Here is a 26,103-nt window from a genome sequence, read left to right as displayed (position 1 = left end):
GAAGTCACTCATTAAATAAAACTTAAATGAGTTTTAATAATATATTTGCTTTATACAGTACATTAACCTAACTTGCCTTGCAGCGTGTTACCACATCAAATGTCTTTTTCTAGGGTAACCTAAACTGAACCTGTTCAAAAGGAAAATCAGTTAACGAAGAAGGATTCAAAGGTTTTAGAGCTATCGATGCAGCAGAACCTATAGCTAACATTTCAGGCAATGTTTACTGAAGCTGCTTCTGGCATAAAACCTGTGGAAAATGCTTTCCAAGTGTTGGATCACAGCACAATGAGCACACATTGGCGTCAGAATGCATTCAATGGACAACCAGACCAATCACACTGTAAGCATTGCTGCTCTTTCTGGTGATTGTGCTTGTTTCAATCTAGCAGGCCAGTGTTAATGTTAGAATTCTAATACCCGCACAACACATCTGTTCAAGTAGTTATGTACAGAGTAATTCTGATAAGACACTAGATGCAATTTCTTTCCTTGCCAAAGTGCTCTAAAATACTGGACTAATGCCCGAATGCTACAGCAAGAGTATCCCTGCCCATTTTAAAATTTCAAATTATAATTAACTGCAGTACTTTGATGATCAGGCTTCCCCTAATGTATTATACATAGTTCTTTCCAGCTAGTAACCATCATTTCCATTTAAAAACCCAGGAACGTGACCTAGTTGCACACACAGCTCACGGTACAGTTTTAAATTTAGAAACAGGACCCACCCTCCCCAGAATTTGCTGTCAATGCATCCATGAGGTAGAAACGCTAAGCTCGGGAATTTCCTTCCTAAACCTCTTTGCCTCTCTCTCTTCCTATACGACACATCTTAAAACTTGTCTCTTTCACCAAGCCATCGGTTTGTTGTTCTAATGTCTCCTGATGTAGCTCAGTGAGAGATTTTGTCTGATAACACTCCTGCGATGCAGCTTAGGATGTTTTACTATGTTAAAGCTGCTATATAAATGCAAGTTGTTGTTATCCATTCTCCTCCTGAGAGGAGCTCCAGCCCAACTCAGTCCCTCCACTGTCTCCACATCAGATTTCCAACCCTGGGAGTACAAAATTTTAGCTACCTTAATACTTCATTCCTTTTTAGAAAATATCAACGCCAGACCTGTTAAGTCTCATCTATTACAGCTGCTGATTATTCACCTTAGTGTAACAATGTCACCTACTTTGACGTATTTCATTCTTTACAATAAACACACCTTCATGCGTTTCTCATAAGCTTCGTGCCTAACACTTTCTTCAATACTGAGAACACACCTGCCAGATTTCACCCAATTTGGCTGCAAGAAAAAATGTTGCTCTCAAAAATGAAATCAGCAGTAACTCATGCATATGGTGGTGGAGGAGGTGGAGGTAAATTTGGTCTCTTTGGGAGTGAATCGGCTCCAGGATTATGTCCCTGATGACAAATTGGAAGACCTGACCGTCTATGGCAGATTGGATGACTGACCAGGGAGCTTAGCACATTAGAGGATCTGTAGAGGAAGGGCTGCCACTTGGAGTGGCGATTATCAATATAACCCTGAAAGCTAGCGATGCACAGATGGTTAAATTCCAAAAGACAATAGCATGCTTTGTCCTAAAATAAGGCTTCCCTCTCAACTTACAGTAACGGGCTCTGTCGCTAGAGGCAAAGTGGCACTCTGCATTGGGCAAATGGGAACTCTGATGATGGATAGTGCAATAACTGGATTGAATACTCAAATACACTGATTAATCTGCATCTATTTCAGGTTTTCTTGTTGATGATAAATATCATTGTGAACTTCTCCCAGGTGCTGACAGCACTTTTATGGGTAACAGTCTCTCTCCCAGAACCTTCTCTGTCCTGGGACCTGCCCATTTTTCTCCCTCTCAGAGTGCATCAGCCCTCTACTCCTTCCCTGGTATCAATCCCTTGACTCCCTGTCTGTATTTCCTATCTTTTGGTACCAGCTTATCCCTCACCTCCACCCCCATAGCAGAACCAGTATTTTTTTCTTCACTTGTGACTTCTCTCTCTTCTGTGCATCTCTCTCTTCTAGGTTCAAGTTCCACTCCAGGTCTTCAGCACAAAAATCAAGGCTGACACTCCAGTGTAGTACTGAGGGAGTGCTGTACTGTTGGAGATTCTGTCTTTTGGATGATAGCTTAAACCGAGGCCCCATCCGCTGGCTCAGATGTATTTAAAAGGTCCCATTACACTATTTTGAATAAGAGCAGGGGAGCTCTCGCTGGTATACTTGGGCCAATATTTATTCCTCAATCAACATCACCTAAACATTATCTGGTCATTATCCCATTGCTGTACCCCGTTTCCGACAACAGCCCCTACACTTCAAACAGTACTTAATTGACTATAAAACGCGTTGGGACGTCCTGTGATTGTGAAAGGGGCTATAGAAATGCAACTTCTTTCCCTGTCGCTGGCGAGCCCGCAAAGTGTCGCAATTTCCCACCTGAGCCGTTTTGCTGAAACTCGACATGTTGCTGGGAGGCCGCCCGCCTGTACAACGCCTGAATCTTTCCGGAGAGAAACCTGTCACCCGAAGACCTAATTAATTCGATTTTAATCAATTCAGCGACCGCGAGACGTATTTAACAGACTGACATTGGTGAGTGCAGAATAATATCGGAGAGAGCTGTTTTTGTTTTAATTAAGATGCGGGTTCCGATTGGAGGAAAGGCTCAAGTTTGGTTTCCAGCCGGACGAGTCTCTGGGTGACGCACTTCCCGGAAATGGGAAGAGAGCGCGAGTTTTGTTAGGAACTCGAACGACGCCGAAAGCTGGAGTTTACGGTGGAGCCTGGTCAGTCCGCCAATTGAAGAAAGAGGCTGGAAAACACGGTGGGAGCCCCCCTCCCCCCTAGCAACCGACAGTCCGGAACCTCCCCCCCCCCCCTAGCAACCGACAGTCCGGAACCCCCCCCCCCCCCTAGCAACCGACAGTCCGGAACCTCCCCCCTCCCCACCGACAGTCCGGAACCCCCCCCCCCCCTCCCTCCCTCCCCCCTAGCAACCGACAGTCCGGAACCCCCCCCCTCCCTCCCCCCTAGCAACCGACAGTCCGGAACCCCCCCTCCCCCCTAGCAACCGACAGTCCGGAGGCCCCCCCTAGCAACCGACAGTCCGGAGGCCCCCCCTAGCAACCGACAGTCCCCCCCTCCCCCCTAGCAACCGACAGTCCGGAGTCCCCTTCCCCCCCCCCCCAGCAACCGACAATCCAGGAGCCCCCAGCCACTGGAAGCCAAGCCAGAGAGAGTCTGGAGGAACCTGCACCTGAGATGCTCCAGGAAAATGAAGACACACTTAAGCGACCATTATGAGACAACCTTCAAATAGTTTGTGTATTGATTTTATGACGGCCAAGTCTTGCAATGGATCGATATGTGTTATTAGTTGCTTGGAAGTACGGAGGTGACCAATTTCAAGATGAAGAGTTTGCTGGTGAGTGCTGCATTAATTATTTTTTTCATTGATATACAGTAAACTCGTGGACCGAATAATAGCGGGAAGGGAAAGGATAGCATGGTACTTTATAACTATTGTTTACATGTTTGAATAGTCCAACTCAGTTAAGAAGGAGGTAGACAAATAAAATGCTGGAAACGCTCAGCAAATGAGGCAGCCTTTGTGGAGAGAGAAACAGAGTTAGAACATAGAACAGCACAGTACAGGCCCTTCGGCCCACGATGTTGTGCCGAACCTTTAACCTACTCAAGATCTAAGTAACTACCTACCCTTCATTCTACTATCATCCATGTACCTATCCAAGAGTCGCTTAAATGTCCCTAATGTATCTGCTTCTACTACCACTGCTGGCAGCGCATTCCACGCACCCACCACTCTGTGTAAAGAACACACCTCTGACATCTCCCTGAAACCTTCCTCCAATCACCCTAAAATTATGCCCCCTGGTGATAGCCCTTTCCACCCTGGGAAAAAGTCTCTGACTATCCACTCTATCTATGCCTCTCGTCATCTTGTACCCCTCTATCAAGTCACCTCTCATCCTTCTTCACTCCAATGAGAAAAGCCCAAGCTCCCTCAATCTTTCTTCGTAGGACATGCCCTCCAGTCCAGGCAGCATCCTGGTAAATCTCCTCTGCACCCTCTCTAAAGCTTCAAGGCGACCAGAACTGAACACAATATTCCAAGTGTGGTCGAACCAGGGCCTTATAGAGCTGCAGCATAACCTCGCGGCTCTTAAACTCAATCCCCCTGTTAATGAAAGCCAACACACAATATGCCTTCTTAACAACCCTATCAACTTGGGTGGCAACTTTGAGCGATCTATGGACATGGACCCCAAAATCCCTCTGTTCCTCCACACTACCAAGAATCCTGTCTTTAAGCCTGTATTCCGCATTCACATTCGACCTTCCAAAATGAATCACATCACACTTTTCCAGGTTGAACTCCATCTGCCACTTCTCAGCCCAGCTTTGCATCCTGTCAATGTCCCGTTGCAACCTACAACAGCCTTCCACACTATCCACAACTCCAGCAACCTTCGTGTCATCGGCAAATTGCTAACCCAGCCTTCCACTTCCTCATCCAAGTCATTTATAAAAATCACAAAGAGCAGAGGTCCCAGAACAGATCCTTGTGGAACACCACTGGTCACTGAGCTCCATGCTGAATACTTTCCATCTACTACCACCCTCTGACTTCTATGGGCCAGCCAATTCTGTATCCAGACAGCCAAATTTCCCTGTATCCCATGCCTCCTTATTTTCTGAATGAGCCTACCATGGGGAACCTTATCGAACACCTTGCTAAAATCCATAGACACCACATCCACTGCTCTTCCTTCATCAATGTGTTTTGTCACATCTTCAAAGAATTCAATAAGGCTTGTGAGGCATGACCTGCCCCTCACAAAGCCATGCTGACTGTCTCTAATCAAACCATGCTTTTCCAAGTAATCATAAATCCTGTCTCTCAGAATCCTCTCCAATAATCTGCCCACTACTGACGTAAGACTGACTGGTCTATAATTCCCAGGGTTATCCCTATTCCCTTTCTTGAACAAGGGAACAACATTTGGCACCCTCCAATCATCTGGTACTACTCCAGTGGATAGTGAAGACGCAAAGATCATCGCCAAAGGCGCGGCAATCTCTTCCCTCGCTTCCCGTAATATCCTTGGGTATATCCCGTCTGGCCCCGGGGACTTATCTGACCTCATATCATTCAAAATTTTCCAGCACATCCTCCCTCTTAACCTCAACCTGTTAGAGCATATCAGCCTGTTCCACGCTGTCCTCACAAATGACCAGGTTCCTCTCACTAGTGAATACTGAAGCAAAGTATTCATTTAGGACCTCCCCTACCTCCTCCGACTCCAGGCACAAGTTCCCTCCACGATCCCTGATCGGCCCTACCCTCACTCTGGCCATCCTCTTGTTCCTCACATAAGTGTAGAACGCCTTGGGATTTTCCTTAATCCTACCCGCCAAGACTTTTTCATGTCCCCTTCTAGCTCTCCTAAGTCCATTCTTCAGTTCCTTCCTGGCTACCTTGTAACCCTCTAGAGCCCTGTCTGATCCTTGCTTCCTCAACCTTAAGTAAGCTTCCTTCTTCCTGTTGACTAGCTGTTCCACATCTCTTGTCATCCAAGGTTCCTTCACCCTACCATCCCTTCCCTGCCTCATCGGGACAAACCTATCCAGCAGTCGCAGCAAGTGCTCCCTAAACAACCTCCACATTTCTGTCGTGCATTTCCCTGAGAACATCTGTTCCCAATTTGTGTTCCCCAGTTCCTGCCTTGTAATTCCCCCTCCCCCAATTAAATATTTTCCCATCCCGTCTGCTCCTGTCCCTCTCCATGACTATAGTAAAGGTCAGGGAGTTGTGATCACTATCACCGAAATGCTCTCCCACTGAGAGATCTGCCACCTGGCCTGGTTCGTTGCCAAGCACCAAGTCCAACATAGTCTCCCCTCTAGTCGGCCTATCTACATATTGAGTCAGAAAACCTTCCTGGACACACCTGACAAAAACTGCTCCATCCAAACTATTTGCACTAAGGAGGTTCCAATCAATAGTAGAGAAGTTGAAGTCACCCATGACAACAACCCTGTTACTTCTGCACCTTTCCAAAATCTGCCTCCCAATCTGTTCCTCCATGTCTCTGCTGCTATTGGGGGGGTCTATAGAAAACTCCCAACAAAGTGACTGCTCCTTTCCTGTTTCTGACTTCCACCCATAATGACTCAGTCGACAAACCCTCCTCGACGACGTCCCTTTCTGCAGCTGTGATACTATCCCTGATTAACAATGCCACTGCCCCACCTCTTTTACCTCCCTCCCTATTCCTTTTGAAACATCTAAACCCTGGAACATCCAACATCCATTCCTGCCTTTGTGATATCCACGTCTCCGTAATGGCCACAACATCATAGCTCCAAGTACTGATCCATGCTCTAAGTTCATCGCCCTTATTCCTGACACTTCTTGCATTAAAATAGACACACTTCAACCCATCATACTGGCTGCAACTTTGCCCTGTCAACTGTCTCACCTTCCTCACAGACTCTCTGCACTCTGTATCTGCCTGTTCAACAGCTACCCCATCCACTGATCCGTGGCTCCGGTTCCCATCCCCCTGCCAAACTAGTTTAAACCCTCCCGAAGAGCTCTAGCAAACCTCCCGCCCAGGATATTGGTGCCCCTCCAGTTCAGATGCAACCCGTCCTTCTTGTACAGGTCCCACCTTCCCCAGAAGGTATTCCAATGATCCACATATCTGAATCCCTCCCTCCTACACCAGTTCTGTAGCCACGTGTTCAGCTGCACTCACTCCCTGTTTCTAGCCTCACTAGCACGTGGCACCGGTAACAATCCTGAGATTACTACTCTGCTCGTCCTGCCTTTCAGCTTCCAGCCTAACTCCCTATATTCGCTTTTCAGGTCCTCAATCCTTTTCCTAGCTATGTCATTGGTACCGATATGTACCACGACCTCTGGCTGCTCCCCCTCCCCCTTTCGAATCCTGTGGACTCGATCCGAGACATCCCTGACCCTGGCACCCGGGAGGCAACATACCATCCGGGAGTCTCGTTCGCGACCACAGAATCTCCTGTCTGTTCCTCTAACCATTGAATCTCCTATCACTATCACTCTCCTATTCTCCCCCCTTCCCTTCTGAGCTAGGCTCAGTGCCAGAGACCTGGCCACTGTGGCTTTCCTCTGGTAGGTCATCCCCCCACAACCGTATCCAAAACTGTATACGTGTTATTGAGGGGAACGGCCACAGGGGATCCCTGCACTGTGCGCCTATTCCCTTTCCCTCCCCTGACGGTCACCCAGCTACCTTTATCCTGTAACTTAGGTGTCACTACTTCCCTATAGCTGCTCTCTATCACCCCCTCAGCCTCCTGAATGATCCGAAGTTCATCCAGCTCCAATTCCCTAATGCGGTCTGCGAGGAGCTGGAGTTGGGTGCACTTCTCACAGATGAAGTCAGCAGGGACACAAGTGGTGACCCTCACCTCCCACATCCTGCAAGAGGAGCATGCAACTGCCCTAGCTTCCATCCCCTCCGCACTAAATGGACAACAGAGATTTAAAAAAAAGGAAAACCTTAACTTACCAAACCCTCCACACAAGAGTCCTTTTTTTTTGGTTAGAGGAGGAGGATGGGTTAATGGGCCAATTTTCATTTGGCTGCATAGCTGAGACCGGAGGTGCCAGGCCTACAATTTCCTGCTACTGGTCCTGCATCTGGGCAATTTTCATGGAGGCAGGACCGATGCTGAGGGGTGGGGAGAGGAGCTGATGGCTATCCGCCCATAAGTGGCGGGTACCCCATTAGGCCAATAAAATGGTTGTTATGGATTTGTAATTATTTTTCTCTTCGGATTAAAAACAGTGTGTGCCTTTAAGACTTTGTTAAAAACAGTGCACCTCTAAGGGAGAGAACGTTCTGGAGAGACAGTGTGCCACAGTTGCATTTTTTGTTAGCATAAGCAACAGCAGGAGAGAGAGAGAGGTCACATGGTAATGTTTCCATTTTGACTGTGTAGAACTGGTTTAACCGGTTAGTTCTGAGAAACTTTCCAGCGAGGTGTACTGAAGACAAGGAGCTGTTTTATTCTCTCTCAGAAAAATTCTGCAAGGTGCTACGAGCCAAGTTAATTCCCAGAATAAAGAAGAAAAGCTTTTCTTTTTCAAGAAATTATTTGTATTGCTGTGCTCATCGTTCAAAGAACTGTTTAATGCTTGCTACAGCCGAAGCGTTGAATGCCTATCTTAAGGACTATTTTCATCAGATCCATGTGAAGACTGCAAGTGACCTTTGACTATTTTCACATTAGAAGACCTCATCTACCAGGAACAAAATCCACAAAGACTTTCTAATTTTATTTATTCTCAAAAGACAGCTAATTTTAGTTAGTTTTTGAGTGTGAGAGAGAATGGGGGGAGTTAGATTAAAATAAGAAGTTATAAGTTCTTTAGACATAGGTTTATCTTAATGGGGTTTAAGATTTAGTTTTTTAATATAGTTACTTTGTGTAAAGATACATGGTTTGGTCTGTTTCATTCTGGGGTTTAATTTGACCACTTTCCGATTGGATGTGAAAGCTTAATATGCTGCAATCTGTAGAGTGACGGGACTGAATTGATAATGCGTTGCTCCTGCTGCGGTCGTAACATATTTAATTGGGGGCTCGTCTGGGATCAGAATCGATTAATTGGGGGGCACACGTTTGGAATCATATTAATTACTCGTCTCTGCGTTAACACACAAATTGGGATCTTGTGCCTGGCATGATATTAATTGCTCTCGCGTCTGGGATCATATTAATTGGAAACTTGATTGTTGCGATCAAAATCTAACGCCAATTACTGAAATAAAAGGAACCAGATTTCTTGTATAATAAGGTACAGTCTATACCATTGTAATGGCATTAGCAGTTGCAGCAGAGTTTCTGGGAAAGGCGAATACATCCTTCAGTGACTTGATAACTTTAACTAAGAATAAACTAAAAGAATTGGCGGCAAAATTGGGTTAGAATTGAAATCGGGTGCCAAAAAAGCAGTGATAATTGACCTAATAGCCCGACATTTGGAATTAGAAGAAGAAGGCGAGGAACAAGAAGGTAGTGAGGCAGTGGAATTGGCTAAAATTTAGTTACAGTTGAGGCAAGTGGTGCTTCAACAGGAAACGGAAAAAGCAATAGCAATAAGAAAACTTGAACTTGAAAAAGAGGAAAGGCAGAAGGAGGGGGAATTTAGTTTGAGAGGGGTGGTTTGACTCCAGGGAAAATTCAGCCCAGGACCCAGCGAAAAGCTGTTCAAATTTATACAAGCTCTTCCTAACTTTGAGGAAAGGGATGTCGAGGCATTTTTCATCTTTTGAAAAAGTAGCCAACCGGATGAAATGGCCGAAGGAAAGCTGGACATTGCTTATGCAAAACAGGTTGGTAGGCAGAGCTCATGAAGTTTATGCCATGCTTCTCGAAGAGGCTTCTGCAGATTTTGAGATGGCAAAAAAGGCTGTTCTTGCTGCATGTGAGTTAGTCCCTGAAGCTTACAGTCAAGTTTCGGAACTTACGAAGATTGGCTGGGCAGACATGTGCTGAATTTGAGAGGGTGAAACAAATTAATTTTGACCGTTGGATATGGGCATTAAAGATGGAAACCACATATGAGAACCTTTGAGAGTTGATTCTCTTGGAGGAATTTAAAAACTCCATTCCTTCAGAAGTGAGAACTCATGTAGATTACCTGAAAGTTTTGAAGCTTGGCAAGCAGTGGAAATTGCTGATGATTTTGAGCTTGTGAGTAAGCCAAAACCTTTTGTCCATCACCCCCAAAAACCTGAGAAGGATAGAAATTGGGAGAGTCAAAGGAAGGTAAGTGACTGGGGACAAGAAGGAGCAGCTGGGAATGCTCCAGGATCACCACCTCAGGCCAGGAAGGAAGGTGCTGAGGGTAGAAGTGAGGTTCGTAAGCTGAAGTGTCATCATTGCCACAAAACTGGTCACCTTCGTTCAGATTGCTGGAAATTGCGAGGTTGGGGTACGCAAAGCTAATGCAGAGGAAAAGACTCTGACTGAGAGTATAGCAGACCAGGCTATAGCTTTAACGGCAGCTGCAAAACCAGATACAAAAACTAAAGAGAGGTTAAGAATAAAATACCCCAAAGTTATAATGAATTTTTGTCAAAGGGGAAAGTAACTCCATATCCTGTACGTGAGGCAGGAAAACCTATCATTATACTCGGGGATACAGGAGCAACCCAAACGCATTTGCTGGGGAAAGATATAATGTCTCCATTAGAGAGCGCTTTGAACGCTAAAGTTTTAGTTAATGGAATTGGTAGGGAGTATATACAAAAGTTCTGAAGAAGGGTCACTGACCTGAAACGTTAACTCTGCTTCTCTCTCCACAGATGCTGCCAGACCTGCTGAGTATTTCCAGCATTTTTTGTTTTTATTTCAGATTTCCAGCATCCGCAATATTTTGCATTTATTACTGACCAGGTCTTACAAAGAATGTGAGACAATTTTGTAGGACATGCCATACATGTCAAATGGTGGGAAAACTGCAACCTACCATAAAACCGGTACCACTAGTTCCCATACCAGTGATTGAGTAACCATTTAGCAGGTTATTGGTAGACTGTAGAACCCTTGCCAAAAACAAAAGTGGGACATCAATACATACTTACTATCGTGGATATGGCTACTCTATTTCCAGAGGCCATTCCTTTGAGGACAATTACTGCTAGAATAGTAGTAGAAAAGTTAACTCAGTTCTTTACGAGATATGGGTTACCACTTGAAGTTCAATCGGATCAAGGTTCTAATTTCGTGTCTAAGATATTTCAAGAAGTCATGGATAATCTGGGCATTAGACAGTTGAAATCTTCAGCATATCACCCACAGTCATAGGGAGCTTTAGAGAGATACCACTAAACTCTCAAAACCATGATTCGAACATACTGTCACGAGTATCCGCATGACTGGGATAAAGGACTAGACTTTCTTTTATTTGCCACCAGAGACTTATCAAATGAGTCTACAGGCTTCAGTCCTTTCGACTTGGTTTACGGACATGAAGTAAGAGGTCCTCTAAATGTCATAAAAGATAGTTTCTTGGAACAAAAGAATGAACCTTCGATACTGGGCTATGTATCTGTGTTCCAGGAAAGGCTCACGAAAGCTTGCGGTGTGACTCAGGAACACCTTAAAGCATCCCAAGCCAATATGAAAAAATGGGCAGAAAAGAATGCAAAAGCCCATGATTTTCAACCAGGGGATGAAGTATTGGTGGTCCCATTACAGGGAGAACCATTAAAAACATGGTTCAGTGGCCCATATAGAGTGATCAAAAGAGTGGATAAGGTAGATTACTTGATTGACACCACTGATTGCCGGAAGAAGAATTGGTTGTGTAACATCAATATGTTAAAGCAATATTATCGCAAGGAGGAAGATAAGCCAGTACAGATATGTCAGGTAATTGGGACTGTTGAGAAGGAAAAGGATAGTGAGGATGAGGCAGAAGGAGGTCTAGAAAATTCTCAGATTGAACCTCCAATTATCAGATTAGTGAATACAGAATGGCTAGGAAAATTGGACAACATGCTTTTGCACTTAGAGGCAAAACAAAGTGAAGACCTAACCAGGCTTTTCACAACATTTAAAAGAGTTTGTAGGGATCAGCTGGGATGTACAACCTTAGCCACACATGATGTGGATATAGGGGGAACTGTTCCTTTAAAACAACATCCTTACCGCTTAAGTCCGGACAACAGGCCCAAGTGAAAGCAGGGATCCAGTACATGCCGGAAAACAATTTGATCGAACATAGTCCTACCCAATTCCTCGTTTAGAAGATTGTATTGACAGAGTGTGCAGTGCTAGGTTTCTTACCAAGATTGACTTGTTAAAGGGATACTGTCAAGTTCCTTTGACTCCTCGAGCCAAAGAGATATCAGCTTTTGTAACACCTGACGGTCTTTATCAGTGCCGGGTGATGCCATTCGGGCTAAAAAATGCCCCAGCCACTTTTCAAAGATTAATGAATCAGGTGGTAGCCAGTGATTCCAACTGTGTAGTGTATCTCAATGATGTACTAATATATAGTAACACTTGGCAAGAACACTTAAACCAGCTAAAAATTCTATTTAAAAAGTATAAGCCGTGGACTTAGTGATAAATCTGGAAAAAAGTTGAATTCGGAAAAGCAAGAATAACATACCTCGGACACGTAGTGGGGAAAGGACAGGTAATGCAAAAAACGGCAAAGGTACAAGCCTTGATGGAGTTCCCTATCCCTAAATCTAAATGGGAAATAATGAGGTTTTTAGGGATGTACGGTTTTTATGGGAAATTTGTATGGAATTTTAGTACTGTGGCTGCTCCATTAACCGATTTGTTACAGAAAGAGAAAAACAATGTGGTATGGTCAGATGAATGCCAGGTAGCTTTTGAAAAGCTAAAGATAATCTTAACTAATGAACCAGTGTTGGCTGCTCCAAATTTTGCTAAACCCTTTAAAATAGCGATTGATGCGAGCGACCTGGGGATTGGTGCAGTCCTATTGCAATGAAGAATCTGATATGGAGAAGCCAGTAGGGTACTTTTCAAGAAAACTTAGATTGCCATCAAAAAAAGTATTCCACTGTAGAAAAAGAAACATTAGGACTTTTGCTGGCTCTCAAACATTTTGAAGTATATGTCCGCCAGGACTATAGAGAAATATTAATATACACTGACCATAACGCAGTAACGTTTGTGGAAAAATTAAAAAAACAAAATGCTAGAATATTTAGATGGAGTTTGTTGCTACAGTCTGCTCATCTAAAAGTTGTACATATTTCAGGGAAAAATAATGTTATCGCCAGTGCTTTGTCACGAATTTAACTATGTTAACTCATCTAGATGGCAATGGTATTGTTAAGAACAGGTGACGCAGGGGTCTATGGCTCCCCTCTCGGTCTTTCCTGGTTTGGCTGTAACAGGGTTTAATTTTTAAAAACACCATGTTTTTAAGCACCCCTCAGTGAATCTGTGCTCACTGCTCTCTAATTGTTCTTCTCTTCTTTCTCGAGAGACAATGGTTAAGCGGAGGTGGTCAGTGGTTTGTGGAGCAGCGCCTGGAGTGGCTATAAAGGCCAATTCTAGAGTGAAAGGCTCTTCCACAGGTGCTGCAGATAAAATTGGTTTTCAGGGCTGTTATGCAGTTGGCTCTCCCCATGCGCTTCTGTCTTTTTTCCTGCCAACTGCTCAGTCTCTTCGACTCGCCACACTTTAGCCCCGCCGTTATGGCTGCCTGCCAGCTCTGGCGATCACTGGCAACTGACTCCCACGGCTTGTGATCAATGTCACAGGACTTCATGTCGCGTTTGCAGACGTCTTTAAAGCGGAGACATGGACGGCCGGTGGGCCTGATACCAGTGGCGAGCTCGCTGTACAATGTGTCCTTGGGGATCCTGCCATCTTCCATGCGGTTCACGTGGCCAAGCCATCTCAAGCGCCGCTGACTCAGTAGTGTGTATAAGCTGGGGATGTTGGCCGCCTTGAGTACTTCTGTGTTGGAGATACGGTCATGCGACCTGATGCCAAGGATTCTCCGGAGGCAGCAAAGATGGAATGAATTGAGATGTCGCTCTTGGCTGACATACGTTGTTTAGGCCTCGCTGCCGTAGAGCAAGGTACTGAGGACACAGGCTTGATACACTCGGACCTCTGTGTTCCGTGTCAGTGCGCCATTTTCCCACACTCTCTTGGCCAGTCTGGACATAGCAGTGGAAGCCTTTCCCATGCGCTTGTTGATTTCTGCATCGGGAGACAGGTTACTGGTGATAGTTGAGCCTAGGTAGTTGAACTCTTGAACCACTTCCAGAGTGTGGTCACTGATATTGATGGATGGAGGATTTCTCACGTCCTGTCCCATGATTTTCGTTTTCTTGAGGCTGATGGTTAGGCCAAATTCGTTGCAGGCAGCTGCAAACCTGTCGATGAGTCTCTGCAGACACTCTTCAGTGTGAGATGTTAATGCAGCATCGTCAGAACGAGGAGTTCCCTGATGAGGACTTTCCGTACTTTGGTCTTCGCTCTTAGGCGGGCAAGGTTGAACAACCTGCCACCTGATCTTGTGTGGAGGAAAATTCCTTCTTCTGAAGACTTGAATGCATGTGAGAGCAGCAGGGAGAAGATGATCCCAAACAGTGTGGGTACGAGAACACAGCCCTGTTTCACGTCGCTCAGGATAGGAAAGGAGTCTGAGGAGGCCCCGCTATGCTGAATTGTGCCTTTCATATTGTCATGGAATAAGGTGACGATACTTAGTAGCTTTGGTGGACATCGGATCTTTTCTAGTCGTCTGAAGAGACCATGTATGCTGACGAGGTCAAAGGATTTGGTGAGATCAATGAAAGCAACGTAGAGGGGCATCTGTTGTTCGCAGCATTTCTCCTGCAGCTGGCGAAGGCAGAACAGCATGTCAATGGTCGATTTCTCTGCTCGAAAGCCACACTGTGCATCAGGATAGACACGCTCGGCCAGCTTCTGGAGCCGGTTTAAAGCGACTCGAGCGAAGACTTTCCCCACTATACTGAGCAGGGAGATTACACGGTAGTTGTTGCAGTCACCGTGGTCACCTTTGTTCTTATAGAGGGTGATGATATTGGCATCACGCATGTCCTGTGGTACTGCTCCCTCGCCCCAGCACAGGCAAAGCAGTTCGTAGAGTGCTGAGAGTATAGCAGGCTTAGCACTCTTGATTATTTCAGGGATAATGCCGTCCTTCCCAGGGGCTTTTCCGCTGGCTAGAGAATCAATGGCATCACTGAGTTCCGATTTTGTTGGCTGTACGTCCAGCTCATCCATGACTGGCAGAGACTGGGCTGCATTGAGGGTGGTCTCAGTGACAACATTTTGCCTGGAGTACAGTTCTAGGTAGTGCTCCACCCAGCGGTCCATTTGCTTGCGTTGGTCAGTGATTGTGTCCCCTGATTTAGATTTGAGGGGGAAATCTTCTTGATGATTAGCCCAAAAGCGCTCTTAATGCCATCATACATTCCTCTGATGTTTCTGTTGTCAGAGGCCAGCTGAATATGGCTGCATAGGTGTTGGTAGTAGTCATTAGTGCAGTGCTTCTGGCTGCTTTCAGTGCTACGGATGTTAACTCGCTGGGGGCTTTCTTGTAGTTCAACAGTGCAATGCGCTTAGCGGCTATGACAGGTTCCAGCTCTTCAAAGTGGGATTGAAACCAGTCTGCATTCTGCTTCACATGTTTGCCATAGGTGGTCATAGCTGACTCATAGATGGTGTCTCTGATGTGGGCCCACTTTGTCTCTGCATCCCCTGTAGGAATGTTTTGAAGGGGTTTTTCAAGTGAATTTAGAAGTTTATGTAACTGCTGTGGATAAGGAATTCTGCTCGTGTTGATGCGCGGGTGGCCCTTCTGCTTGGACTGATGCAGCTTCTTTGGTTTGAGTCTAACCTTGCAGCACACCAGGGAATGGTCGGTGTTGCAGTCCGCACTGTGGAAGCTGCGTGTGATTTGAACGCTATTTAAGGAGGCTCGCCTTGTGACGATGAGGACCAGCTGGTGCCAACGACATGATCTTGGGTGTCTCCAAGAAACCTGGTGACAGGGTTTAGTGTGAATGAACGAGTTGGTGATGCAGAGGTTGTGATAGGTACACAACTCGAGCAGTCTCTGTCCATTCTCATTCATCCTTCCAACGCCATAGCGCCCAAGGCAGGAGGGCCATGAGTCATGGTCGGCCCCAACCCTGGCATTAAAGTTCCCCAGCAGGGTCAGATGTTCGGTATTGGGGATGCTACTAATGATATTATGGAGTTCCTCGTAGAACTGGTCTTTAGCTTCAGGTGGGGAGCAGAGTGTTGGAGCATAGATGCTGAGTAGGTGTACTGGACCAGAGGCGGTGAGCAGTCAGATGGACAGTATGTGTTCTGAGCCATTTGAAGGTGGCTCTATCATGCTGAGCAAAGAGTTTCTGATGGCGAAGCCCACTCCATGTTGTCTTGGTTCTTCAGGATCCCTGCCCTGCCAGTAGAAGGTGTAGTCTTGCTCTGTTAGAGATCTGCTTGCAGGGAGGCGTGTCTCCTGAAGTGCTGCAATGTCCACGTTGAGTCTACTGAGCTCGCTGTTAATGATGGCGGTCTTCCGAGAATCGTTGATTTGTGTAAGGTCTTCCAACAGGCCAGGACACACAGTTCTGATGTTCCAGCATGCAAAACGAAGGGCCGGTACCTTCCTTCCTTGTTTTTTGTCGTGCTGTTTGGTGCGGTGTTGTAGTCCACTTTACGGGCAATGACCCTGAGCTCCAAGCACCCATTGAGGCAGGTGGACTGTGGCGGGACAGAACCTTATTGACCGGGGGCTGCCCGGTTTGATGTGGGCGGTAGCTGTCCAGTGAGATGCGATGACCTCTCCCACCGACAAAGGCAACCCGTGGCGCCCAATCTCTACGCCAATTGAGCTGGACTTATAACCCGTAACTGCTGCCTCCCGTGTTGTTTTGGTCGCTGTGAGGCGACTATGGAGTGACCTCTCCATGGCACATGCCTGGGTGGATGTATGGAGGTTGTGGGTTGCCCAAGCATCAAAACCCCCCCTCTCAGCCTTCCTGCTGGGGTCCAAAGGAGTGCAGAGCACGACGTTTGGCACCTGTATGGCTGCAGGAGCTGCCGGAAACATGCCAAGGATGACACATGACTGCCTATGGGGTTCCGCTCCGGATTTTCTGTTAGGGTTTACTCCCTTAGCCTTGGACTCTCCCGCGACTCCCACAAGGCAGTGGGGTTGTTCAGGCCCCTACTCTCGGATAGGTGGATGCCGGTGAGAGGAGGGGGTGCGAGGGGGAGGGGTGGAGGGAAGTGGGTGCAGTGGGGGGGGGAGAGAGCTGGGAAGAGGAAGCGGGATGGGGGGGTGGGGGGAGGTGAATGGGGTGAAGGTAATAAAACATTTCATCAGTTGCCACCATCAATCTCTACAATCTCTAATTGTAATGGCAAAGAAATCAACCAGACAGGTTTTCTCGGATTTAAACAAGAACGGTGTAAGTTTTAAGGTTAATAAACTCTAATTCAGTTAAAACTACTGAAAATACGCGACACGACACTACCACGCTAGCATGCATACACGATAATCACACGCAAATAGAGACAGAAATGGGGAAAGGTTTGAAGCAGTAGATGGAATTTAGTTACTGGTTCTGGATTGGACATAGTCTTTAATTGAAGTTCTTGCAGTTCTCATTGGGGGCCCAGTGCAACAGTTTCAAACTTGTTTCACTGGTCTTCTGCTTTGAGGCTTAAGTTACTTCTATGGGTCCCTGGAACTTTGTATGAGAGAGAGAGCTGTGCTCTCTTTGAAGTTCGGTTGCAGTCTCTTCCAAAACTGTTCTGTGTCAGGCACAATTCAAAAAACCCCAGGTTGGCCAACAGGTTAGTCATGTGACTAGCTCCTTACTTGGAACAGCCTCTCCTGAGGTTTGTGGATTCCTTCAAGCTTACCAGACACACACTGGGGGTGGGTGGGGGGTGTGGAATGGAATGCTGGCTCTTACATGTTCAGTGTCTCTTGATTGTCACTATTGACAAAAATCCATCTGGTTAATTGATTCAGGGAGGCATTTCCATTGTCTTCATGCAACTGTCTCTCAGAATGCAAATGTACAGCCATGTTTTCAGCCACTGTTGTCTTTTTAAACAAGTTACTTCAAGTCCGATAACCGTTCCAAAATAATATTCCATATGACTAAATTAATATCTCATTTTGACAGGTATGGTTTCCATAACAATATAAAGGAAATTTTACTAATAATTTATAGCGTGAATGGTGTGTGAATGGGGAAAAATGTTAATGATTTCCCAGTTCCTATTTTTCTTTAGCATTGTAATGAAACGCATTTTGGGAATGGCGTTTCATTTTGCCAATGGTGGAGGTGTCACGGACATGTAATTATTTTTCTCCTCGGATTTAAAAAAACCAGTGTATTTGCCTTTAAGACTTTGTTAAAAACAGTGCCCCTTTAAAGAAGAGAATGTTCTAGAGAGACAGTGTGCCACAGCTGCATTTTTTGTTAGCATGGGCAACAGTAGGAGAGAGAGAGGTCACATGGTAATGTTTCCATTTCGACTGTGTGTTGAACTGGCAGAAACCAGCTGAGACCAGTTAGTTTTGAGAAACTTTCCAGTGAGGCAAACTGAAGAAAGGAGCTTTATTTTTGCTCTCTGAGGAAAATTCTACAAGGTGCTACAAGCCAATTCCCTAAGTAAAGAAGTAAAGCTTTTTTTCCAAAAAATTATTTGTATTGCTGTGCTCATCGTTCAAAGAACTGTTTAATGCTTGCTACAGCCGATGAGTTGAATGCCTATCTTCTGAAGGTCTTATTTTTATCAAATCCGGATGAAGACTTCAAGTGACCTTTGACCATTTCCACATTAGAAGACCTCCTCTACCAGGAACATAATATAAGGCTGAAACAGGGTCAGAGGATGGAGGTGGCCTCCCGGTGGCAGATTGGGGTTGTGGGATGGTGTCGGCAGCATTCCGTCCTGCTAGGGAGCCCTGCCCCAAAACGCGCCACAGCTGCGGCCATTGGTCATGCTGTAGAGGGGCTGCCACTCCACAATGAAGGCCAGACAGCTGTGGTCTCTGATTTTAAAGAATTGTAAAAGCTCTACAGAGAGCGCCTCCATCTTGAGGGGACCTCTCTTTCTCCTACCTGTATCAGCAGCTCCCACCTCTGATGGTGGGGATGCTGATCTTTCAGTGCTGGAAGACTTCCTATTGGCCCTCCAGCCTCAGAAGCCCTCCCTCTACTTGGGTTAATAGGCTGCCTCCTCGCCCTCTGGGTCCTGATGCCAACGTGTGGTTCCCCACCCACATTTCCTGCCAATGCCAAATTGGGACCCACCGACGACAATCCAGCATAATATTTCAGGTCGGTGCCCGTTTTTCAGATCAATGAAAATGAAGACTCACATTTCTATAGTCTTTTATGACCTTAGGACATCCCAAAGTGTTTTACAACCAATACAGTACATCTTAATTGTAAAGAAAACATATTAATTAAGCTTACGAATATAACATCTGAGTTTTGTGAATTCAATGAGTACTACATCAATAAAATGATATATGACTTTAATTAACATGCTAACAAGGGAGGTGCTGTTATTGCCTGGCACCTCGGCCTCTACCTTGCAGAGGCTGAGAACCAACTCTCAGACACTTCATCCTACCTTCCCCTGGACCATGACCCCACCACTGAACATCAAGACACTGTCTCTGGGACTGTCACTGACCTCATCTCCTCAGGAGATCTTCCCTCTACAAATTCCCACCTCATAGTCTCGCAACCTCGGACAGCCCGCTTCCACTTCCTTCCCAAATCCACAAACAGGACTGTCTTGGTAGACCCATCGTTTCAGCCTGTTCCTGTCCCACTGAACTTATTTCTTCCGACTTTGATTCTATTTTTTTCTCCCGTTGTCCAGTCTCTTCCCACCTACATCCGTGACTCTTCTGACAACCTAAGTCATTTTGACAGTTTCCAGTTTCCTGGCCCTAACTGCCTCCTCTTTACTATGGACGTCCAATCTCTCTACACTTCCATCCCCCACCAAGATGGTCTGAGGGCTTGCCGCTTCTTTCTTGAACAGAGGCTCAACCAGTCCCCATCCACCACCATCCTCCCTCCGCTTGGCTGAACTTGTCACATTGATCAACTTCTTCAACTCCACTCACTTCCTTCAAATAAAAAGTGTTGCTATGGGTACCCGTATGGGTCCTAGTTATGCCTGTCTTGTGGGGTATGTCGAACATTCCGTGTTCTAGTCCTACTCAGGCCCCCTTCCCTAACTTTTTTCTGGTACGTTGATGATTGTATCGGTGCAGCTTCCTGCTCTCGCTCCAAACTGGAAAACCTCTTCAACTTTGCTTCCAGTTTCCGCCCTTCTCTCACCTCTACATGGTCCATCTCCGACACTTCCCTTCCCTTCTTCGACTTCTCTGCATCTCTGGGGATAGGCTGTCCACTAGTATTTATTATAAGCCCACCGATTCCCACGGCTACCTTGACTACACTTCCTCACATCCTGCCTCCTATAAGGATTCCATTCCATTTGCCCAGTTTCTCCGTCTCCGACGCATCTACTCTGATGATACAACCTTCCATAACATTCTCTGATATATCTTCCTTTTCCCTCAACTGAGGATTTCCCCACACTGTGGTTGACAGGGCCCTCAACTGCATTCGTCCTATTTCCCGCACTTCTGCTCTCACCCCTTTCCCTCCCTCCCAGAACTGCGACAGGGTTCCCCTTGTCCTCACTTCCCACCCCATCGGCCTCCACATCCGAATGATCATCCTCCGCCATTTCTGCCACCTCCAGCGTGATGCCACCACCGAACACCTCTTCCCCTCCCCTCTCCTGTCTGCATTCCGAAGGGACCATTCCCTCCGCGACACCCTGGTCCACTCTTCCATCACTCCCAACACCTCATCCCTTTCCTATGGCACCTTTCCCTGCAATCACAGGAGGTGGAATAGCTGCCCTCTTACTTCCTCTCTCCTCACCATCCAAGGCCCCAAATGCTCCTTCCAGGTGAAGCAGAGATTTACTTGTACTACTTTCAATTTAGTATACTGTATTCGCTGCTCATAGTGCGCTCTACTCTATATTGGGGAGACTAAACTTGACTGGGTGATCGCTTTGCAGAACACCTCCGCTCGGTCTGCAAGCATGACCCCGAGCTTCTGGTTTCCTGCCATTTTAATTCACCAGCTTGTTCTCATGCCCACATTTCTGTCCTTGGCCTGCTACAGTGTTCCAGTGGACATCAACACAAGCTCGAGGAACAGTACTTCATCTTACGATTAGGCACTTTGCAGCCTTCTGGACTCAATATTAAGTTCAATAATTTCAGACCATGAGTCCTATTATTTTTTTTTTATTTTTTAATATTTGTTTTATCATTTTTAATCATGTTCTAGTCTTAAACTTATTTTTCATGTTTTTGCTTTCGTACAGAGCTGAATTATTCTGCCATTAGCATTCTCTGGACTCATGCTTTGTCTTTCGCTACAACTATTTAGCAGTCCACTTGCATTCTGTTCCATGATGTCTTTATCATTTAATCTCTTTCTTCCTCTACCACCGCCCCCCCCCCCCCCCGCCAACCCTTTTTCCTATCTCAGTCCTTCCTCCTTGTTCTTCTTTCTTCCCCTGTCTCCCCCCCCCCCCCTTTCACTTGTTCAATGACTGTTACATTGCTAACTTTTGCCAGTTCTGATGAAGGGTCACAGACCTGAAACATTGACTCTTTCTCTCTACACAGATGCTGCCAGACCTGCTGAGTATTTCAGCATTTTCTGTTCTCATATGACTTTTAATTAACCTTCTACACGGTTTGGAGAAGAGAAAGAAAGTGTGCAGTGGCCTCTTGGAACAAAATATGGTGTGATTAGTTTGCTTAAGAGTTGGTTTAACTCTTAAAGTGGCTGAGATGCAACTAGCTCTGAACAAGTCGATCAACTAAAATATTTTCCTGCTAAAACTGCTTATTATTCTAGGATCACCTTGGAATGCCAAGCTAATCCTGGCTGCACTTCTCCACTACAAACCATCTTCTTAAACCTTTGTCCCCACCTCTTCCATCCTCCCCTCCAACAACAAGTGTGAGGACTCATGGACTTCTTTGTCACAAAGATTGAGACCATCCAATCATCTGCCTCTACCACTTCCCTTCCTTCCTCTAACCCACTGGGCAAAACTTATAATTATCTCCCCTGCCCTAGTCCTGAACTCAATCTTTAGTTTCAGTCCTGTCTCCCCTCATGCTCTCTGCATCTTGTTTGAGACCCATCTCCTTCTCCCTTGACCCTATTCCCACTAAACTGCTGATAACCAGTTTCCCTTCCTCGCGCCCATGTTGGCTGATGTTAATTGCTTCTCCTCAGGTACTGTTCCCCCTCCCCTTTAAATCTTCTGTCATCAGCCACCTCCTCTTCAAAACACCCACCCTTGACCCCTCTGTCTTTGCAAACGACTACCCCACGTGAAATCTCCCTTTCCTCTCGAAAGTTCTTAAGTGTGTTGTCACCTCCCAAATCTTAGCCCACCTTTCCAGCAATTCCATGTTTGAATTCCTACAATCAGGTTTCCGTGCTGACCACAGTACTGAAATGGCTGTTACTAAAGTCATAACTGACATCCTATGTGGTTGCAACCATGGTAAACTATTTCTCAGCCTGTCTGGACTCTCTGTGATTGACCAAACCATCCTCTTTCAATGCTTCTGCTCTGTCATCCAGCTTGGTGGGATTGCACTCGCCTTGTTCCATTCTTATCTATCAAGTCATAGCCAGAGAATCACCTGCAATGGCTTCTCTTCCCATCCCTGCACTGCTACCTGTGGAGTACTCCCAAGTATCTAGCCTTGGCTGACTCCTATTTCTTAACTACATGCTGCCCCTTGGTGATAACTTTCAAAAATGCATCAGGTTCCACGTCTATGCTGGCATCACTCAGCTCTACCCCACCACTACCTCCCATTCCCATCCACTGCCTCAGATTTGCCACACTGCATGTCTGATATCCAGTACCGGATGAGCAGATTTTCATCCATGTTTTCCAGTCTCTCCATGACTTCGCTTCATCCCTATCTCTGTAACCTTTTTCAGGCCTACAACCCTCCAAGATCTCTGTACTCCTTCACTTCTGGCCTATGGCACATTTCTGATTTTAATTGTGCTACAGTTGGCAGCCGAGCCTTCAGCTGCCTAGGCTCTAAGCTATGGAATTCCCTGAGTCTCTCCGCCTGTCTACCCCTCTCTCTTTTAAGATTCTTCTTAAAACTTACCTTTTTGGCCATCTGCCCTAATATCTCCTTATGTGCTTTGGTGTCAAACGTTGTTCGAAAATGCTCCTGGGAAGCACCTTGAGACGTTTTACTAGGTTAAAGACCCTATTTAAATGTAAGTTGTTGGTGCTAGTATAGCAGGTTGTTGTTGCTTATATTATGTCAGTTGGCATGAAGATGTCTTCTACAATGATTAAATAAATTGAGCATTAATTGTAACATTTAAAAATTGTAAGGCAGCTCGTTTCCTGGTGTCACATACTACTTTGATCTGAACAAATATTCTTGTCACCTTTTCGTAAAAGTAAAGTATTACTGGATAAAGGGAACTTGCATATGCTGAGGATTAAGGGAAGGTTTATGGAAAAGCCATGCTTAAGTAGATGAACAGAGAGGTTCATAGAATAATTAACTTGAAAAAAAAAAGGATTTCTACATGCAGCAAGACCCGGACAACATTTAGGCTTGGGCTGATAAGTGGCAAGTAACATTCGTGCCAGGCAATGACTATCTCCAACAAGAGAGAATTTAGCTATCCCCCCTTGATATTCAAAGGCATTACCATTGTTTGAATCCTCAGCCATCAACATCCTAGGGGTCACCATTGACCAGAAACTTAACTGGGCCAGTCATATAAATACTATGGCTACAAGAACAGGTCAGAGGCTGGGAATTCTGCAGCAAGTAACTCGCCTCCTGAATCCCCAAAGCCTGTCCACCATCTACAAGGCAGAAGTCAGGAGTGTGATGGAATACCCTCCACTTGCCTTGGTAAGTATAGCTCCAACAACGCTCAAGAAGCTCAACATCATCCAGGACAAAACAGCCCGCTTGATCGACATCCCATCCGCCACCTTAAATATTCACTCCCTCCACCACCAGCACACGGTGACAGCAGTGTGTGCCATCTAGAGTATATCCATTGTGGTGTTGTCGGAAATGTGACAGCCAATTAGCGTACAGCAAACTCCCACACACAGCAGTGTGATAATCAATAGATCATTTGTTAAGTTGACAGGACTGTAGGTTTCTGGTTTCTCCCGCCTTTCTTAAATAATAGAACAACATTTGTGATTTTCCAATCCAAAGGCACAATTCCTGAGTTTACAGAGTTTTGGAAAATTATGAAGAATCTACCTGCAACTTTCTTATCTATTGCTTTTAATGCACTATACCATCAGTTCCTGGAGATTTGTCTGCTCTGATCTGATACAGATGTAATGACTGATGAGTAATGAGCCCACTTCTGGTAGGTAACATTTAATGGAGATAAATATCGTGTCACTCACACTGGAAGTGTGATGATACAAACTATGGACTAACTCTGAAGAGTTATGAAAAACTAACTTTGTCTTTTCAAAAATTAACCTTTATTTTAAAAAGTGAGCAATGGTCCAAAATGGCAGCTGCAGCAAAAGGGACTGGCCTTTGTGTATTCAAACTGTCTGACCAAGACAAAGGACAAATCTTCAAAGCACCCCATCCTAAAACGTTCCAGAATTGAATGTCGTCTTCTGAAACCAAGAAATTGTGAAGTAGCCACATCCTAGGCCATGTGCAATCACCATGGGGAAGAGATGAGAATGTCTTTTACCAGGAGGAGAGAAGTAACACAGCTTTTCCTTTTTTAAAAAAAAAAAGACAGCCTAAAGCCAGGGAGAGCAGGTGTTGGGGGGGGTGGGAAAAGCAATATCTAGCAGCTTGTGTTCCAACAGGCCAGAAGGGACAGGCCCTGCTTTAAAATCTTACATCTACATTTGACAGCAGTGAACCAGAAGTGTCCCACTGTGTTCAACTGAACTTTCAATCAAGAGAGAAATCTACAATCATCTTAGGCCTATACCCATCGAGAACTTGATTCCCAAGAGAATTCCACAAGTTTATCATGACGTCCCCCCTCTGTTTCTCCTCCCCCCCCCCCCCCAGTAAAAGTCACCTTTTTTCCCTCTCTACCTGTCTCTTTTTGTGTGTGTGTGTGTGCGCGTGCGCGTATGAGTGGATGTGGTTGCGAAAATTTCAGGATAAGGCATGTTGATCAGTAAACAATTGATTTTCTGTTTTTTAAAACCTACAAGAAAACCTGTCGCTGTCTGTTTATTTGAAAAAATAAAATACCAAGGGGTTAAACCCTAATAATAAAACACTTGCTGCAGTCAGGTGGGGTGTTGAACAGTGGGAACCACCCACTTCTCATCACAAGGCTGTAACAAATTGGGGGCTTGAAGCCAGGATCTGAACTGCCAAATAAACAAGACATTTGGAAAACGGGAGGAAAATTGGCCTCTAAAATTGCAGAAAAATAAACAAACCGGTTTTCCTGTATTCTGTTTTTGCTCTACAGTGCTAGAAACAAAAGAGATGCCAAGGAGTTTGTTGAGCAGTGAGAGATAGCCCATGATAAGTTAAACAAATTAAGTGTTTAAGATTTAAAAAGCTTAGCTTCAGAGTGGGAATCACATTCAGACAAAAAGCAAAGAAACCTGAACTGGTGAAAGTCTAGTCAACCATTTTGAACTTACCCTGAACTAGAAGAAGAAAGTCTAGAATCAGAGTCTGAAAAAATCATTCTAGCTGGAATCCAGTTACAGATGAAAACAGAAGAGATGCAGTTTCAGAAGGAAAGAGAGGACACAGCCAGAAGGTTTGTGCTAGAAAGGCTACAAGCAAAATAAGAGCTACCATCCACTCAAACCTTATCCCCAATTCAGAGCAAAACATTAATGTGTTGAGACACTGAAGGCTAGTGCCAACATTTAATGAGGAGGAGGTTGAGTCATGTTTTATCTCATTTGAGAAAATAGTTACCAGGCTAAGATGATCGAAAGAATTTTGGAGACTCCTCTTACAAGGCGAGTTCGTGGGTAGGGCTCGTGAAGCTTTTTCTGTTATCAGAAAAAGTTCCTCCTGATTATGAACAAACTAAAACTGTAATTCTAAATTCATGTGAGCTGGTACCGGAAGCATGTAGACAGAAATTCCGACACACCCGGAAAAGACCCACACAGACTTGCACTGAATTCAAAAGAGTTAAACATGTGGCTTTCGATTGCTGGATACGATCTCTCAAGCTAGAACCCTCCTATGAAAATTTGAGAGAAATGATGTTGCTGGAAGAGTTTAAAAATGGCATCCCAAGTAGTATACGAACCCACATAAAAGAACAAAGAATTCACGTGGTTAGAGAAGCTGCTGCTATGGCCAATGACTTTGAACTCGCACATAAACCCTTTATTCAGGGAAAAGCCT

At 45.4% G+C, this 26,103-nt stretch overlaps 2 protein-coding genes across 4 annotated transcripts in view; one reads left to right on the top strand and one right to left on the bottom strand.

Annotated features, from left to right (window-relative positions):
* Positions 1-2,723, bottom strand: part of mrpl13 (mitochondrial ribosomal protein L13) — a 107,946-nt gene extending 105,223 nt beyond the window's left edge. For 2 of the 3 annotated variants that reach the window (XM_068030998.1, XM_068031000.1), the window contains exon 1: positions 2,457-2,721. In XM_068030998.1, the coding sequence (XP_067887099.1) occupies positions 2,457-2,483 (27 nt within the window). In that variant the 5' untranslated portion in view covers positions 2,484-2,721. Of the gene's footprint in view, positions 1-2,456 lie in introns of all 3 variants that reach the window. The other variant, XM_068031001.1, reaches the window with a different exon arrangement.
* A 485-nt stretch (positions 2,724-3,208) lies between these two features.
* Positions 3,209-26,103, top strand: part of mtbp (MDM2 binding protein) — a 142,723-nt gene continuing 119,828 nt past the window's right edge. Inside the window, exon 1 of the mRNA XM_068032555.1 lies at positions 3,209-3,444. Coding sequence (XP_067888656.1) covers positions 3,375-3,444 — 70 coding nt within the window. The 5' untranslated portion in view covers positions 3,209-3,374. The remainder of the gene's footprint in view (positions 3,445-26,103) is intronic.

This window comes from Heterodontus francisci, chromosome 5 (assembly GCF_036365525.1).
Source record: "Heterodontus francisci isolate sHetFra1 chromosome 5, sHetFra1.hap1, whole genome shotgun sequence".
Classification (NCBI taxonomy): Eukaryota; Metazoa; Chordata; class Chondrichthyes; order Heterodontiformes; family Heterodontidae; genus Heterodontus; species Heterodontus francisci.
Note: the sequence above shows the minus strand (reverse complement) of the source record. Positions and strands in the feature narration are given on the sequence as shown.